The sequence below is a fragment of the Cebidichthys violaceus genome, unplaced genomic scaffold (assembly GCF_023349555.1).
Source record: "Cebidichthys violaceus isolate CVI_PGR_0920_01 unplaced genomic scaffold, fCebVio1.0.p SCAF_9, whole genome shotgun sequence".
NCBI classification, from domain to species: Eukaryota; Metazoa; Chordata; class Actinopteri; order Perciformes; family Stichaeidae; genus Cebidichthys; species Cebidichthys violaceus.
The window spans coordinates 10,233,330-10,253,366 of record NW_027176975.1 but is presented as its reverse complement, the minus strand read 5'-3'; the positions used below and the strand labels follow the sequence as shown (position 1 = coordinate 10,253,366).

At 39.9% G+C, this 20,037-nt stretch overlaps 1 protein-coding gene across 3 annotated transcripts in view; it reads right to left on the bottom strand.

Moving 5' to 3' along the window:
• LOC137867186 (uncharacterized) overlaps window positions 1-20,037 on the bottom strand; it is a 288,647-nt gene that overhangs the window by 171,354 nt on the left and 97,256 nt on the right. For all 3 annotated transcript variants that reach the window (XM_068703649.1, XM_068703652.1, XM_068703650.1), the window contains 2 exons: window positions 9,583-9,707; window positions 8,344-8,487 (listed from right to left, as the gene is read on the bottom strand). In XM_068703649.1, coding sequence (XP_068559750.1) covers window positions 8,344-8,487; window positions 9,583-9,707 — 269 coding nt within the window. The remainder of the gene's footprint in view (window positions 1-8,343; window positions 8,488-9,582; window positions 9,708-20,037) is intronic.

The window sequence follows — 20,037 nt, the reverse complement described above, 5'->3', positions numbered from 1 at the left end:
TGCCCCACTTAAATCTTACTTTCAATTCACTAAATGTGCTATTTGACTTGGCAAAGGAGCTGGTATGTCCCATGGAGCAGCAGGGAGTCTTACCAGGACTTTGCCAAGTTTGCTGCAGCCCTGCTGAACAGCCTTCACCTTGGCTAGCTAGTGACCTTAGACATAGTGGGTGGTTCAACTCAGTGGAGAAAGGAAAAAATAAAATAAAATAACCATAACCATAACCTGTGGTTGAAGTTCAGCTTTTAATTTTAAAACTCTCCTTGTGAGCACAACACAGGAGGAAAAATAGACAAGAAGACAAGAGATATGTTCTTCCATGGATGTAGAGGAAAGAGAGAAACTGCGTGTAACACCCAGAAGTCCAAGCTACAGTAGTTAACAATGACCTGGCCTGGTCTAGAGAACTGCCGGTATAATGTGACTAACAGGAATGGAAAATATTTTTTGTTTGCCTTGTGAATGATGTAAATTAAGACCACGAGAACAACTTAGTAGTATATACGGTGCTGTGAAACCAAAATAATGCAAAGTTATTGGAGAAGTGGAAAAATCCAATAAAACCTCTCAGTGATTGGCCTCAGAAAGAAAGCCTATTATTTCACTTTTCTAAGACAATAAATCAGCGGTTATTATGGGGACTTGTCAACTGAAATGAATTTCTAAACTCAAAAGCTATATATTCAACACAAGCAATTAAAGTTGGATACAGCTGATCCCACATTTGGCTTTAAGATATTCAAACCATAAACTGCTTCATCTAAATAAAGCATGGCTTTACATTTTTGAGATATGTGCCAATCCCATTGGAAACATAATTTATTACTTTCCATTTTGTACAGTGCAGCTTACAAAATTATTGTGTCTCCAAAATGTCATTATCTTTCCATTAAATAAAAAATGATGTGATTGCGTGTTGTTTCATTTACAGTGTAGTTCAGGATGAGGTCAGGAGTACATAAAAACACTCAGTGTAAGCTCTGAACAATTAAACTTCTATGTTGATGGCTTTATTTGTGCAAAGGGTTTCATTGCCATGCCACTGTGTCTCAGAGGTCCAGACTCAGAGGAGGACAACTCATGACACCCCTAAAAAAGGAGCAATCCATGGTTGCCAACATGATAAACCTGTATGGAGGAGCCCCAGACACCCAGCTCCATGAAACACTCAAAAACAAGTCTTACCATCTTAAACTCACAGGAATTTGAAAGATGAGGCACACCACACCATCCTCCCCATGGCCCACATTGTGAAAATAAAAGAGAAGTGAAGTGAAGTGAAGTGAAGCATGGAGACAGAGAGAGATGTTGTGAGGAGGACAGGAAGAGAGGATGAGAAATTATGCCAGGGTCTGAAGATTTATTTTGAGGTTGGATTTAGAAAAATGGTGTTTGGCAGCATGGACAGGGTCAAGGCCTACAGGCCTGGAGCTCAAGCAGCCATCTTGGCAGTGACTCCTTTAGTAAGAGGGGGATTGTTTTACAAGATACATCAGTATGCCAGAAACACTCCATTTCCTCTTTCCCACTGTTGCACTAATGCAACTTAATTTTTTTTCATTCAGACAGTTTATCTTTGATCGGAAATGTATTGCTCTGTCAATGACCAATGTAAACATTCACATCACTTGGAGCAGAAATCATGACTTCCTGTAGTTATATTTACGATTAGGATGAGGATACTTAGGATGAGGATACTCAGAAGGGTAATCAAGGCTTCAGATGGTGTATGTCGTCCCCCAACAAGGAGAGAAAGAGCTCTTTTTCCTTCCTCCCGGTTCTTGTGAATATATTTGGAATGTAAAGGATCAACCTTGGATTCAGTCATTTTCAATAAACAAGGGAATTCAAATAATCATTGTGACATATTACACTCTCCTTCCCTCTTTTTCTTTGTCTCTCTGTCTCGTTCACACATATCACACACACATGCACGGTGAACTCCCCCACCACAGGGCCTCCTACATGGGAAGAGTACGAGCCATGAAAGGCATACAGTGTTGATCCAGCTGATAAGCTGACCAATTGGGTCAATTTATCAAGGAAAACCTTTGCTAAAATGTGATCCCTGTGTGTGATGGAAAGCCTTCAGACAACTCTATTCCATCCACGTCGCTGTGGTTCTTGGCGTGGTCGCCTTGCAGAAACTCTAGCTGTGTTATTACAGATATTTAGTGGCCTACAACAGGACATTAGTTAAAACAAATATGTAAATCTGGGTCAGAGAGAGACTAGTGGGGGAGAGTCTGAATGATGTATGCCAGATAAAACTATGTCTAGGAAGACAGAGAAATGACCTTAACGCTCATCACGCTGCAAAACACAGTTAGATGTGATAAATTAAGCAAACCAGTGGCTGATCAGTGAGACACAGAGACAGTAAATAAAACCCATCTGGAATGGCTTTCTGTTTCTGTTCTGTTCAAGCTGAAACCCAAAACTCATATCAGATCTGAATGCTGTGCAGCGATAATAGCTGAATATTCATTTTGGTGCAAGCGGAAGACAAACATTCCCGTTCTTAATGACATCTCCAGGGAGGAAGTTCATTACACAAGGTTGTTACGCAACAAAACCCTGTCACTCGAGAGGTCAGAGAAGGTTCACACTGCTAACATTAGCAAAAAACCCATTGGCAACTAGGTTAGTGACACTTCCTGCATGAAATTACAACTTTGAAAAAACTGGGATACAAGTAACATCAGGTCTCCAAGTAGACATGTAAGACTTCACTATAGTGGCCTACTTTGTGTCAGGCAGCAACAAGGCAAATGAACACTTTATGTAGGTTCAAGCAGAAAAGGTATATCAGAATGTCAATCTCTCAGGCCAATTATTCAAACTCAATTGATTAGTGTTGTACTTTTTGGTTCAATACACACGGGTGATTCCCCATATTAGTCTAATTTGGGTTTAAAGAAGAACAACAACATGAAAAATATCTGTCGTAAATGGTAATCCAAGCTATTTCAATTTTAGAGGATATAAGCAATCATTGCTATCATGTTTTATTCTGAAAAACAAAAGTTGCAATTGTTGAGAAAAAATGTTCTGTCTGTAGATAATATATTTTTCTGATTTGTTTTGTATGTTCATTAATACTGTAAATGCACAGCTGTCCTCCATTTGTTGTAAACACTCTGCAACAAACAACATCAATTCCTTCTTCTCCTATGCTAGAATAAGTTATGCAATAATAAAAAAAACATTACTATATAATAGCAAGCGTACACATTTTTGTGAACTGGCTTTATGTTAAATCACTACTGAGTGATATCAATTACCAACAGGGTGCATTAAATAAATACTTTTCTATACAAATGTTACAGAGCATTCAATCTGAAAAACGTTTGAACAAAATTTGTATTTCATTCCACTGGCAGTTAATAAAATAATTTGACTAGTGGTGTATACGCACACTGGATATGCAAATCTGTGGACTGGATTTCATGGAGAACACATTAAAAACAGAGTTGGTCTATATGGAAATAAAAAATGAGCAAAAAATTTCTGATAAGGCTTGTCAAAGCATCTCACACTGTAACAGGCATGTGTATTGTATGTCTGTTTTACAGGTAGGTAGGTGTGTGTGTGGAAGGTGTGTGTGTGTGCGTGTACTGTATCTGTATGTGTGTGTGTGTGTGTGTGTGTGTGTCTCTAGGAAAAACACTGTAGCTGTAGTTGCACACTGTTCTGTACACTGATTGATGGTTGCTGTCCATGCAGGCCTACATTTTTGAGTGGATTGGAGTCATAGCACATGAGCAAACGCAAGATGGAAGACTGTGGAACTCTCCACTACAAAGAATAGCAAGACTCTCTGCACCGCATACACAGTCTGCAGAGAAACACAAACTCTCACACACACACCACACCCACAGATCCACTTCCCCACCTCCAGTGCTTGAAGATCTACCTGCCAGCTGCTGCCAGTCGCAGCGAAAGATGGGCTTTGTTGGTTTTGTGAAGCCCACCGACAAGACCCCCCTGGAGACTGCAGGTCTCCAGTAAAACACAAGCCTCAGCCTTATCCACTCTGCCGCACAGGCAATCTGTTTTCTATATTGCCAGCCTGTATCACTGTACTATGCACTATAGAACAGCAATTGAGCAGGAAATTAAGTTAGGGGATCGGTATTTGGCGGAGGAGAACGAGCTGGTGTGGTCTTCCCTCTCCACATACAAGGATCATTAAATATCACACGACTTTCTTGATAAATTCCCTCTTCTCCTCTCTCTGCTGCTCCCATCAACTCATTCCCCTCTTCATACTCTCTTCTCTGTCTTTCCGTCTCTTTTCTTTCCTCCTCAATTTCTCTCTCATCATCTGCCCGTTTCTGTCTTGTCTTGTAGTGTATGAAACAAAACATCCTAATGGATGTTTGAACAGCTTGAGACGTGTCGGCCTGGGAACTACATCCCTGTGACAGGGAGCTCTGGCAGGGAATTGAGACCTTTACGAAAGGAAATAGGGGACATATTTCTTTCTGTTCTTCTTTGTATATTTATTCTCTCTCTTATTTCTCTGCACATACAAACAGAACTAAGTTTTATTTTTTTGACTAGTAAATGTTGAGGATACATTTTTTGACTCCTCTTCTTCCCCTCTGTTCGCTTCTGCCTTTCTCATATACTTGTAACTGTTTTCATTGAGTGACTTTGTGTGCAAGTGTAAGAAGTTAGTGAGGCGAGGGAAAGGAGGGACAGCGAGCTAAGTCAGGACGTCACTATTCAAAACCGTTATACTTAACTTTCATTGGAGCAGTGGCAGTTCTGGTGAGACGAATGAACCATCAGCGAGTGCACGCACACACAACCACGCACACTCCGATGTGAATTCTTGGTTTTATTTTCTGGCACAAAAAAGGACTTTTTGTTTCTTTTATTAACTTCTTAATCATAAACCTCATTATCAAACTAATAATTAACTTTTATTTCAAATTACTTTTAGGTTAATTTTGGGTATTCAAGTGCCCTAGATCTATGTATATTCATAGAAGACATTGATTCCATTGCTTCCTATTCAAACGTTGCATGTTTGAGTGGACTTGAGTGGAGCGCAGCACATTTTGTGCTGGATACATTGATATGATTTTAAAAAATTGTAACACTAACATTCTAAAATATCTATATTTGATGAATATTTAATGAGGCTTACAACTGAAAATGCTTGTCCTCATGTAAAGATGTGGATCATGTGGAAACAGTTATCCCCTATAATTGACTGACATTTTGAGTTTCTTACACAAACCTAAAAGCAGACACTGGCTTCCCTGCATCCATTCAGAAAGACAGCAGCAGATATTAGAAACACGCTCACGGGGACAAAGAGCTCTTACTGCTACAATCTTAGGTCAATCAGTAGTGTTGACAGCTAAATTAACAAGTGCTACAAGCCCCATTACATTTGGCTCCTGCTTGTGTTACAATGGATAGATATACCAATACACTCTCAGACAGATAATCACAAACAAATCAATATCTATAAATAAGCGAATGAAAAGGAAAAATATTGCTCTAGAGGTGAATTTATGACCACCATTGGCCACCTGGAACACACATACACACACACACACACACACACACACACACACACACACACACACACACACACACACACAGAGTACTCAAGGCCTGTGCAGTGGTCAAGTTAGTGGGAGGCAGTCAGAGAGATAAGGCGCCAAACCAGGTCTAAATCCCTCCTGAAGCAGTCTTGATGGACAGACAGGCCACCATTAACAATGCGGTGGCTTGTGAGAGCAGCAGCTGATGGAAAGATACCCTGGCATTTGCTGTGTTAAGAAGTGGCCCTTAAAGATTTCACACTTCCAATTTCTTTGAATTATCTGCCATCTCCAGCCTGTCACTCAGCCTGACAATCTCAGATTCTTGTTCACTCAGACACCAGGCTAGTTATTGGCAAAGCAATCCGCTGTGATACAGCAAAGTCTGATAAAAACATTAGTCAAACAACACAACGTACAAATCTAGACCCCAACCTAGCACATGGGTGCTAGATTGGGGTCTCACGCTCTTCGTTTACCCTTATAAGTCTAATAAAACATACTGCGATTCACGTAATATATTGAGTATAGTTTTAAGATAGTAAAGTGGTGTTCTCAAACATTACATTACACTCACATGTGCCTGTGTCTTTGCGCAATTGCACACATCAATGATTTGGTGTGACATGAAACTTTGTGCCAACATAGCAGAGTAACTCTGCCATGTATCATTATTTGCTAGATTGCAGCGTACAGAGCACAATAGATTTGTTAAGTTCCGCCTAAGGCAGTGATGACAGCCAATGCCGGTATGACACTGAACAGACTGCTTATCAGATCTGTAATGGTTTGATTTGCTTGCTGTTCCAGACAGGCCATGATAGAAATATCACAACATCCCCATTACCCTCAGCATTCAGAACATAGTGCACAGCCTGTGCTTTCTATGAATTATTAAAAGCAGACAGATTACGCTGCAAGGCTGGAAGTCCAGAGGCATGCTACAGATGCTGCTGAGCAAAACGGTAACATCAGAAGTGTGTTTTTGTTCTTTTTTTTTTAAAGAAAGGGGGCTTTTTTTAAGAGGCCTGTATGAGATAAGGAGGGTGGCTATTCCGTGGAAAAAGGAAAAAGTAGGTGTGGTTTGGACATGTGTGTGTGTGTGTGTGTGTGTGTGTGTGTGTGTGTGTGTGTGTGTGTGTGTGTGTGTGTGTGTGTGTTTGTTGCAAAGGATGATGAGGGTGAAGGGCATAGTGTCAGGGCTTGTCTGACATGTGGCCTGGTGGGTTGGTTTACTGTCTAGATGGCTGGGTGGGTGCAGCCCAGCACAAGCCAGGCAACTCTCTCTTTCTCTTGCTCTCTCTCTCTGTCTCTTTCTCTCCCCTGGAGTGACGGGCTGAGACATTAAGACAGGCGTTTTAATTAACTGTGCCACTCTTCCACCTGCTGCCCTCAATATGCTCCGGCCCAGGCAAGCTGTCTCTCATTCCACTGACTCGCTTGCTCTCCTTTTGCTCTATCTTTCCCATCATTTTCCTACACTTTTTTCTGTTCTTTCTTTCCTTTTCTTTACATTTTTCAAATCTGACCCTCAATCACTCCGACTTGTTCTCCCTAACCTCTCTCTTGTGCATCCCTCCGCAGTTTGACCCCAATAAATGAAAACTCTTACCAATAGATAAGGCAATTCCATGAGGCTCATATGACAGAATTAGCCAATTTCTTTTTTTGAACTTGCAGAAAATTAATTTCTACATGTGTCCTGTTCTACTGACCCTCTTACTACCCCCCCGCCCACACATACAGTGCACGCACTCTCACGCTTTTCAAATCTATCTGGTAATTCAGTTCTGCCCAACACTCATCAGGCTATTCATTACGGCCTGATTGGAGATGGATATTTCTGTTCCCTCATGACAGAATGGAGCTAGGGATCAAACTGGGGACATTACAGGATTTAGAAGAGCCGATGTAACACACAGCTGCTTGTGTGTGTGTCTGTACACTTGGACATGTGTGTGTGTGTGTGTGTGTGTGTGTGTGTGTGTGTGTGTGAATGTGTGCTCATAAATGTTTGTATTAATATGTGTAAATGTATACCGGGCCATTTAAGACTTTCCATTTAGTGCTGTGACTCCCATAGTTTAATCATTTAGATCATAAATTGAGAATTAATTCAAACAGAACGGAGCAACAAATGATCCACTTTTAGCACTCTACTTAAATTGTATTACACTTTTAATGGGGTTAATAATAGACGGCATTGGCAACACAGGAAAACGACTCTACAAAGTGTTGTATTAAAAGGATTAATGTCCTCCCTTCAAAATTAAAGCCAGTTCTTGAAGATACAGCTAAAATTAACAAATGGCCGAGCACTGGCTCCAAGATGGGGCCTCAGTCACAGCCATACTACAGTAAGAAGATAGCCACTGGGGCCAATACATCAGCCAGGCAGACAGGGAGCATTCATCTGCTGTGTGAGGACAAGTGACTTTGAAGTTCTCTGCAGTGAGGTGAAAGAGCAGCCGTGGCCTCAACCTCTGTGTTTATGTAGCCGCACTAGCCCTGGGAGAGCTCTTAATGAATGATGCGAATAGATGGACACCACAGCTACAAGCACACACTCACACGTCTGTGTGAGGGCCAAGACACACACCAAGGATTTACACATACTTTACGTTGAGGTCGTGGACATGTCAATGTGTACAGTACTTCCAAGCATGTAAAGTACTCTATGTCTGCATGCACTAAGGCACTGATGGATTTAGTAAATGTTAAAAAAGTCTGTATTACAGTGTGCTAAACGAATAAGTTTAAAATATAAGCAGAGACTAACCTGTTAGAAGCAGGCTATGCCAACATCCTCCAGCAATGTCTCTCAATGGCGAGCTTGGTAGCGACACTTCCTCTGGGAGAAGGATGTTCCTCTTTATGTTTCCACATGCCCGTCCACAGCCCCACTGAAACAACCTGCCATCACCTGCATGTCATCAAGGAGGTAATCAATAAAGTTTCCAATATGAGCAAAAAGTAACCAGGTGATCAAGAGATTAGTTCTGCTAACTAATAAATACAGTACTGTTTCAATGTAACATTTAAGATAGCTTAAAGTATCTTAGCTTAGACTTCTTATTTCCAAAACAAATGAATTACATAAAGGTATTGTCATGAAAAATGACAGGTATATGATACCAACTGATAGAAGATGTTTTGGACTCCGTTAATTGCAAAGTATAGCAGGGGCCTCTAACCCCCTGAAGTTCATCTTGCATTCTTCTTCAGCACGCCTCTAGGAGCATGTTGTCCTTGTTGTGCTGCTGCTGCTGCTGCTGCATGGGGCCTCTGGTGATAAATTATGGATGCAACGCAAAAGCTGTAAAATTTGTTGTATCTTCCATTATCTTCATGTTAAAGGCCACAAAAGCTCTTCAGTGAAGTCAGCCATTAAGAAATGACAGGTATTGCTATCAGGCTTCTTTATAGCCTATTACCTGCAATGACAGCAGCTGCTGCTGCACCACTGTACGGCCTATCACATTATTTGCAGCTAAAGTCAGCTACTGTGTCATTTCGCCTCATTTTCTTGACAGTGCTATCATAAATCCATTGAGCTGCAGGGGAAACTGTCGACTACCTCGATTATCTTCATAGCCTGAATGAATTCTGAAATGTATGTAACAGGCAATGACTGTTATGGATCAGGAGCCAGGGCCATATTCCCGCTAACTCTGTCTCTCTCCCTCCTTGTCTCTCTCTCAGGAGATGTGCCGATCGAGGGCTTGAGGGCTCTGATATTTGCATAAAATTGAGTAAAGTAGGTGAACTTTGATGCACACAGTGACAGCTCATGAGAAGTGACGTCCATGTCTTGCTGGTTCCTTTTACGGAATAAGAAATCTAGTGTAATAGGTGAAGGGTCAACAACAGGATCCACTTCTTGTATGTTAAAGATATTAAAGAAAGAGAACAAATTGGAAAGGGGCAACTAGATATCCTCAATCATTATCCATTGTAATGTTAATATGTTGATTGAATGGCGTGTATCATAGCAGGGCTGCACAGTGCATTATTGTACCTGTCAGTGCAAGATTGTGGTTTGCCCCACAAGCGACCTTCGACACATGGTCCACAAACTCAACAAAGCGAGGGACGACCACATTTTCATCAGAACCACTGCCAAGTTGTCCATAATCATTTTGCCTGTTGGGAGAAGAGCATAAGCACATAATTAAAAACATAATTAATTACCTGTAGGCATCATTCTCATACTGTTTTATCACATTTTAAACAATATGCAACATCATTTCAAAGCATGAAAATATTGCACACCTTTCAATTTCTATAGGGTAAAATAAATAATTAAATCAATTACACTATAGCAGTGAGCAGCTTCCACTGGGGACTGTGGAACATATGCGTTTCCTCCCATTTCTACGAATTCTCTTTGTGACAATAACGAGACACAGCCCTATCAGAAGTGAAACACCTCACTAACTAATTAGACTCTCAGGCTGAAGTCTGACAAAATAAAAAGAGAAAAGTGCTTGAAGGAAGACTTGCTCTCCCGCAATTTGCATCTGCCACTTTTTACTGCATCTGTTCCAAGTGCCATTCAACGTTCTCTTCCTCCTTTTGTTGGGGAGTGTTGAGCCCCAACTATTTAAGCTCACCTCCTACCTACCCAGAGCTTTGTTCCTGCTCCTCTGCAGACCAGTAATGAGCCAACCGCCACAAAACCGCGAGGAAATTAATGACTCATTACGGATGGGGCCTAGACCGCTCCACAGCCTCTCCTCCTCCTCCGCTCCACCCCACATGCCCGCATGTAATCCTCTCTCTCTCCCCCTCTTTCTCTCTCTTACTCTCATCCCTTCAGCCCATACAGAAAGACCCCAACACCTCCCTATCAATTAGAGCCTATTACAGGGCTCCCATGCTAGCAGGGCAAATAAAGAAGGCCTTCACAGCTCAAGAGTGTGTGCAGCAGAGATTGGGAGCGTTGAATGAGGAGCCTTAAGGTGCTCCTTTCACACCCTTGCCCTTATCCATTATGCCAGTCTGTAGAGCCCCCTAGGAGAAACGTGCAGCCCCAAAAAGACTTTGGGATGAAAATAAGTCAAGGGAGGGATTCTTAGTCACACCTTTTTCCCTTTCCTTCTACTACATCGTCAAATTATATCATAACTAGTCCTTAAGGAAAGCAACATGGTCACTGTGGTCCTCCTTAAAATAGAGTGTCAGAAAAAGATGGCAGGATCTGAATGGTATGTAGTAATCATACCATCTGTGTCTGTATTCATGGAAGGACAGACCGAGACAGATATTAACAAGATAAAGCAAATGGTGGACAAGCACCTACACATGAAAATTCATGTGGTTATTGATTTCTCTTAGTTTCACTCGGTTTTACCCTCGGTTGCATTCCCCCAGGCAATACCTACTTATTCACTGTTGGTCTTTGTTCAGAGCAAAAAAATACTGTTCTACATTGCCAGCATTTTAGAATATCTTTCTTTCTTTTTTTCCCTGATAGGATATGTATCAGCTTTTCATTCAAGCATGCTATGCTCATTGGCTTTTGAAGCTATGGTGCATTTCAAGGCAATCCCTCTGAGAGTGAATGGGTGAGATCACATGGGTTTGAGGTGGTTTAGAATGGCAAATCCTGCTGAAAGTGTCATTTCCAGTCGGAGACATCAATTTGGTGTGTGAAACAGGGCCCCAGGAGAGCCCGATAGCCTGGGAGATTCCTGACAAGAGCAAAGGGTCTGGGGATCAACTCATACTCACCTGGATAAGACAGGAATTTCACAAAGTGCTTCAAATACATGGAGCAAAGAGTGAAAGGAGGAGTAGAGGCAGAAACATGATAGACAATGAAAAAAAAGTGCAGGGAGAATGTAAAAAAAGAGGAGCTCTTTAGTATAACTTGCCGTTATATGATAGCCTTTGTACACAGCATACAGTAAATTACAGTTATGCCATTAGACTCAATAGTTCTATTAGGTTATTACAAAATTAAATTAAATATTTCTATTTATGCCTCCCAAAAAAACTCCCAGCAAAACTAAAGCACATCAGATTAGAACCAAGGTAACTGCTTGTCCTTTTTGACTTTGATATTATTGTATATAATAGTTGTTTGCATTTAAAAAATACACTGAACAGGAGTTGATCAACGGCCTCCATCTGGGGAGGATTGTCAAACCTCATAAGTATGGTTAATAGGGAGACATTAAAACACTGACATGAACAATTTCAAAATCTAAATTACTGACAGCACTATTTCTGGCCAAACATTTTGGTAACTGTAAAACAGTGTACATAGGAAGAGGTATTAACTCTAATATAAAGCCTCAATTAGCTAAGTGAGAGCAAAATGGCTGATAATTATTGTGCCAGCTCATTAGACTTGTTTTGACACTAAAACCACTTAAATCACTACACAGCCATATAAACAAGCACAGATGCAAACTCACACATGCAGATGTTAAGCGTGTATTCCCATCATAATGAGGCAGACACTGTACAGGTCGGGTTTTACTTGTTTAGATAAAAACTAAACATTTCTAACCTTGATTAAATAGGGTCTTACTATGATATAAGTAATTTATAAATCTGTCTATGGGTGGTAAATGTAATGACCTCTATAAATGGCAAAGGATTGTCATGTCACAGTACAACATAGGACTAGTTACCAACACGTACGTTTCAATATTTTTTCTTTTTTTAACTCCCAAGGGCAGAATACAACAGCACAAAACACACTCAAGTAATTTTGAGTCTTAAGAAGGTCTCAGTATAAAAACTGATAATACAGAAAGGAATAACTTTGTTGACGCTATTGATCCATGAAAATATTGTCTATGAAATGAATACAAAAGCAAGGCAACATTCTGCTGTACCTGTTATATAGCTTGGCTAATAATGATACAGACTCCTAAAGAATAAAATCCTTGGGGCCTGCCATGAAAGTTTAAGATTCAATGTGGTAAAATACAATGTGCTGTAAAATATTAATGTGTGTGGTAAAATTATGCTGGTGGTAATATTTTAGATTGCTGTTGTCTGTAAAATAGGCATATCTGTATTTATTTACAAGCAAGGGTAGTGAATGGGGGGCTTTGTTTGAAGCCACGTTTATGAATATCGACTCAGGCTCCAAGGTAAGTGGCTATAAATCTGTGAGAGGATCTTTGTAAAGTTCCCTTGGAGGACATAACTTCAGGTCTAACCGCCTCCTTCCTTCACTTGACTTTTAAACATTTAGATGTAGCCCGGCCAACTGCATTTAGAGCAGCTTCTAAATTATGAAGGGTTCCATTTTGTGAGTCCAAGTGTTAACCAATCAAAGTTGATAAATTGTGGCAATAGATTTCTCTAGGATAGAAACAGAGGCATGCTTGGCCCTTGATCTACACTGTGTATGAGTCTGGGGAATTCTGAAATGGATCCCTGCACAACCTTCTATGTTCCAGATGTTGACGTGGATGTACTCAGCGGAATATGCTCTCAAACCCTTGAGATCCACACCATACACCCACACACCTTTAAATATGCTTACACCACATACTATGCTACACTATTCATAATTTTTCCTCTGCATAGAGTATATCATTTGACTTTTCAACCCGGCCTTTTCATGCTAGTCTCTTTGGGTAAGATGATGAAAAGTGTGAACTACTTGAAGCCGAGAGCATGACCTGTGCTAATGAGAGAAGCATTACTTGTATGATTAAAAGATCCTGTATCACATAACTCATATCACCTTAGGCTATCGAGACCAGCTGGAAGAGTTCTATAGGTCCACATTGGATGAACCTTTAGCGAATGACTCATTCACACCTTCTCTTTCTTCAGCGCCATATCTTAGACATGTTTATCTATTTATTTTGGCTCGTGGTTCTGAAGTTCAGATCACAGGGGTGATTGCATTAGTACTGGTGCAGCAGTTGGCTGACCTGGAGATGATGGACACAGAGGTCTGTATCCTCCAGCTATGATGATCACATCATCATAGCTGATGTGAGCCGGGATTAAGAGAACTGATTTCTTTCCTGGTTGAGTTCAAAGGGCTCAATCAAAGTGTTTCACTGCTGAACTCTTGCCCCCCACTTTAAATGCATAATAAACTGACAAGTGGTAATAAGGTTGTGCCCTTTAAAAATATTGTGTTGCTTGGTTTTGGGTTTTTTCTTTTTTTTTCTGCCTGGTGATGAACGCAGCAGTTGATGTCACCACGCAATAATAAATGCCTGGAAAGCTGCATTGATCCAGCCATCTAATTCCAAGAAAATAGCTTCCTCCTGAGCTAAATTGGATAAAATTGACAACCTACCATTAAAGCCCCATCTCTCTCTTTCTCTCTCCTCTCTTTCTTTCTTTATTTCTTCCCATATCCGTTTCTTTCTCCCCAGTGTGCTTTCTGCTTTCTCAGGGCTAATCCCCGTAGCCTCTTCGTTTATGTAGACCTCAGCTATCTCCCTCTTGCCACTGCTAGGTATCAGTTCACACCCTGAACACACAGAGAGAGGTGCTAAACAGGGACTTCAGGACATGTCACATCACACTTAAAGGGATTCACAGTGATTCAGAAGGAGTTCAGACATGGCAGAGCGAACAGTGCATGTTCACTAACACACATACGGTATACTGCACACAATCAATTCCGTTTTGTCTTGGATTAAAGAATATGACATTATATGGTATGACTTAAAGGGACACATCATTTAAAGATATAAATAACACCTCTGCCTTTTACCCAAATAACAACTTTAGTTTTCACATTGCCCAATGAAGATTTCGTGACCTTATGTTTGAGTTTAGAATTTAAAATGTACAATCATAAGCCTCTCTCTAGCTACTGAAGATTTAAATACTTTCTCTTATGATATGTTAACTGTTTTTTTTCAGAGAGACCATGTGTGTTTGCAGTGAAGGTGGTTATAGCGTGCTTCTGATATCTAATGCAATTAGGCTACTTTGAGTGCTTAATCAGTCTTGATTACCTGTTGAACATTGCAAATAGGCAGCCTCCTGGCTCTCTGAGACATGGAGGTTGAGTTGCACTAATTAAAAGTGATGCAGAAATGAGAGAAAGAAACTAAACAAAATGCGTGATTATAAAATGAAAATATATATTTATATATTATATATTTACTGTACATATTCACTTATCGTATAATCTGTTCTCATACCCAAACAGAACCACCCTGTGATCTATTTCTGTAGCATGACTATTGTTTAATTTCTTATCTGGAGTGACAAGGATTTAAACAGTTTCTGTCTAAGCTGACCCTGAGTGTTGAACCCATCTGAAAATACTGTATAGTGGCTCTCTAAACATAAGGACCCATGGGTAGATACTCAGGTAGCAATCCAAGTCTGTGACATGTGCCAATAAGAAAACTGTTACCATCTCAAGTGTTGAATAGATTGCCCCATCGATAACTGCTAAGAAAGTGGTCCATGTCCCTGAAGTTAGTGCAATCGCACAGTGTATGTTTTTTTCCCTTCACTTCCTGTTTTGTGACTAAAAATCACATGGAGCCCACACCACTTTAAGCCAGTATTTACAGTTACGATCTGGCTGTTGTTTTCCAAGGAGCCGAGCTGTGCTTTGCCTGTTTTTTTTAAATTCATTTAGCTGTAAGGCAGAGTGTGATAAGACAGAACGAAGACTTCCCTCATAACGAGGCACATGCCAAGTCTGACATAATCCAATCTGGTCCATTTTCATCAGCTTTTGTCTTGTGTTTTTTGCTTCTCTTTTGGACTTTCCTTTGGTTCCAATGATGGCTCAAAAACCTGAAATGACACAATTCGGTCGCACTTGTATGGCGGTGAGGCTGCAATCCAAACGGCTTTTCTGCAGAGAAATCCTTGAAGACCCACACACATTTAAATCTGGCCCTGGGGGCAACAGGCTCTAAACCACTGAGATAAAAAAACATCCAGGCCAAAAGCAGAAATATATATTTTAAGGGAGGGCTTACCATGGCAACAAAAAGGCATGTCAAACTTGTGGAAAGAAGGCATTCTGACTGAGGAGTAAACACAGACCAGTGTGCCCGTAGGAAAGCCTAGGAAAAGCTCTCCGCATATTAAAGGGCCCAGCCTCACACATGTATACAGCAGAAAGAGAAACAATGGCAGTAATAACAGGCGAGGCGTCAGGGTGCAGAAAAGAAGGTTTAACGGTCATTTGTGAGAAGAAACGCAACAGGGCCTAATAAAGGCTGTGCCATAGGCAGGATCTTGCAGAAAGAGACAAACAATGTCCTCTTAAGTGTGTTATTGAGCCTCAACAAGAAACATTTCCTCTGGACCACTGGTCTGCAGTGAGTCAAAACATTATCCATTTACTAAGGAAGCTTATTTGTTATATCAACACCTGGTTCAACAGAGACTCCAGATGTTCCTGTGTAATGTCAAGTAACAGATACAGTATCACACCAAAATATTTAACTGAATATGAGGAGGAAGTGAGTATTGGTAACAGCAGCTTTCAAGAATAAACAGAAGCAAAAGTGACCAGGCATGATGGTACAGTCATTCAGGATATTTCGTAAAAACGTCCACGTGTCTATAAAGAAATACTATCCTTCGCCTCAAATTAGCGACAGGGAGGAGAAGCCCAGCACCCCACTGCTCTGTGCCGTGCTGTGTCATCTTCATGGCAAGCCGGCAATACGCCATGAGGATATTCTCAATCCTCAATAATATCTGACGACAGCAGTACAAATTCAACAGAGAAGCCCTGCCATATTCTTTTTTTTGTATTCACACTCGTGCCCTGAATGCTTACATTTTCAGTGTAAACACAATCATTGCTGTGCGAGAATGATGAAAAGCCGTTACTCTTATTATAGGAGAAAATAACAAGCTCTCATGAAGGGATTGATTGTTTTCAAATCGTAGATCTTTGTAAGAGGAGTGTAAAGTAGAGCTAAGTCTCCATTATAGGACGCTGCCGCTACATTGCTTTTGATTTTCTGTCAACATCCCTCTTACCAACCAGGCACTGTATTTACTAAATGCATCGGGGCCAAGAAATGGATTGAATATATTGTTCGTCTTCTGCAATCCAAATTGTGTCAACCAGTTGAAGCTATTGCAGGTCTTTTATTCAGTGTGTCTCACTCTGCCAATGTTTATAGATACCGTAGGACTCTCCTGAATAGTTGACTGCACAATATGGGTGTAGTTACTGTAACAAAACCAAACATAAATTAACCGTGAACCAAGCAAGCAGGCAACTCCTGCAAAGCTCTTTTTCTCTGATGCGAGGATTATGCACAGAAAAACGAGTCCCAAACTAAGTGGAAACTGCTCCACGAGCTTGTCCCTACACAAATGAATGCCTGCTGAATAAACATGTTTTTGTTTTTTCTGTTTGTAAGTCTCATGTTTTAATGGTTTTACACCCAAACAGTGTTTTATGATGGTAATGATTAATGAAATGTTTTCAACAAATTAAGTACATCAAACATGACTTTGAAAAGTAGACAGGCATGGTGTATCATATTAATGTTTAGAATAAAATTTAAGGTGGCACTATATTTTAATGCCTTGTTCCGTGTTGTGTTGATATTGTACTGTCTATTTACAGGAATGTAATAATTCAATATACAAACACAAGGCTAACATTACAATCCTACAGCAATGGAGCCTATATAAAAGAGCTGAGGATAAAAACAACAGGATCAATGCAGACTATTTATCTCCTAAACTCCGACCACATTTTTTCTAATACTTAAACATATGTGCACAAAAATACAGTAGATACACTCAGCTCTATGTAAGCATATACACATACCAAAAGCACTGAACTTGCATCCTTCTCTGGTTGCAGTATATATTATATTATATATCTTTGGTTGCTAAGTTGCTTTACTCCATTGTCTATTATAAGTCAGTCATCTGCACCCTTCCCCTCTCCCTTAGAGTCATGGCCCCTCTGTCCCCTCTAAGTACCCCAATAAATTCAAATGTAATGCTCCTAAATGAGATCACTTACATGTGCCATTTCTCTTCAACCATATTTATCATCTAACACGTTGGCCTTCATTAACAAATGGCACTCAAGGGTGTGGTGGTGGTCGGTGATTCCTCATCCCTGCCACCGGAGAGAGAGAGAGAGAGAGAGAGAGAGAAGGAGAGAGAGAGAGAGAGGGAAGGCTATCACCAAATGACACAAATTGCACTGGGTGGGGGTTAACACTTCACTTTGTGACGTAAGTCTTGGTACAAAGTCACTAAGTGTTTCACGAGGTCAACTAAATTGCTGGCCAACAGATCTGGATAGATACTGTAAGCAACAGTCGCAAAGACAAAGCCACACATTTTGTGCCATTTAACGTCTAAACGCAAATATTATTTTGTTTCCACTTAAATATACTGTGCAAACACTGTTGCAGCCACCCAGGATGCCAAGGATACAAAGATGACTCACTCTGTTCACCAAAACATAATTTCAACCTGGAGCAACACACACACACACACACGCCCCTCCTTCACAACGCTATCAACTGCTAAATGTAAAAATCCAGAGGCCACCCACTGTCCAATGAGCATCAGCCAGCTAGATCAACATTTACATCGATGGATTTAATTGGCTGTGGTCTCCAGCATGGTGTGAGGCCGTGGGGTGCATTTGCTTGGGACTACTCCTGTAATATTACATACCGTTCATCACTTAAGGTTAAGCCTATTGTTAAATTTATAGTCCAACTGTTCTTCCTGCTCTGGCACTCTCTCCTCATCTGCATTGGCAAGGAAAGCGTTCACTTTAGCTATTAATTATCACAACAATGGAAAGATGCACAAAGCAAGGGTAACCCCTTTTTTATTTCCTTTAATAAACATTTTAAAACAGCTTCATTATAATAATGTATTTTGATTAACGATGTTTACCACAGTGCTGGTAGTGAAAATTGCTTTCCCATAAATTAAACCAATAAAAGTTAGCTGATGAATTATTGCCTAAATATAAAATGTTACAGTCTAATTCATTCACAGCAGCTTCACTTTGTACAGTATCTACAAAATCTACATATTCATAGAATAATAAACATAATTAATTAATTTGATTTACCTAGAACTATACTGAAAATATTTTTTTCAAATATTCATTATTTCAATTTTGGATGAATACAAAATGGAATATTAAGATTCAGTGTTGTATCATATGCAGTTATTGATTTAAAAAAATCTTAAGGAAAGTTTGAATGATATGCTTATGTGCAGACACAGCAATAAGGAGCAACTTTAAGCATTACAAAAGTAAATTCAAGGTGTCCAGTTTGAGTTAATGTATAGTATGTATATATTTAATTTATGTATGTAATACATGGATGCATATAATATACACACACAAACATACGGTATATAGGCATGCATTTATTTATAATTACTGTTAATTAATTCATAACACACGTATGGTGTAATCTAATAATTAACCTTTATTCAACTCTTGCATTAAAATGTATTTAAACCAGATCTTCTTTTAAATATTGAGCATTTACTGTAACAAATAATAATGGAAACCAAGTGAGTTGTACTGTAGTCAGAGTCAAAGTGAGGAAAAGAAAATCTGTGAAAAATCTTGACAAAACAACAGAATAGCTTGCTGAGTGGTTAGACATGAGCCCTTTGTCAAAAGCAGATATTGGTTGTTGATAAGAACTTTTCAGAATTATGACAATTCAGAATATGTCATACTCACACAGCTTAGTCTGAGGGACTGCACCACATAATGCACTTTCACATGCTGAAATCAATTTTTACTCCTGACTCTAATATACTTTTTTTTTGCAGGGGGGGGGGGTATTCGAATTACATTAAAATAACATAAATACATTTTTATCTTAGCCACTTTAATTTCTTCTCTGATAACTACTTGTTCAAGCCGATTTCAAACAAATCTGTGCGAGTCTCTTGTATATAACAGAGCAAAAGGCTGTGTACCCTCAAGGTAAATTTAATATCGCTCTCAAAAAATAAAAAAGCAAGAAAAAGGGGAAGCTTTGTGGGGCAAGTCTAACATTTTAACATCTCTGTGTTTCATTTAAATCACTGACAACAAAATAGCCTCGAGCACGATTCTCTCCCTCTCTCAAAGTTAACTATGACATCTGGCATGGGCTCTGAACACCATGACAACAGACACCAGACTACAGACACCACGGCAGCATACAACTGTAGTGCAAGAAAAGAGACAGTGAGGAAGAGAGGGGGAGATACACAGCTTGTTAATGGGGGAGAATGCAATGTAAAGAGATCAGTAATTACCATTATTTAAACAACTCCCAATAACAAGTGGATTATGTAGAGCCTAGCTATTGTGAAGACAAGCGTCGCTCTATGTTTCTGATGCAAATCCCTTTTATTTTTTTATTTTCAAAACCTAGGAGCCATTGTCTTGACAAGGAACATATGCTAGTGATGATATAGTAAAATACATAATTTGTGCTAAGCAATTAACTGAGGACACACACTTGTTTTACAGTGAATATTTGTATGCATTATT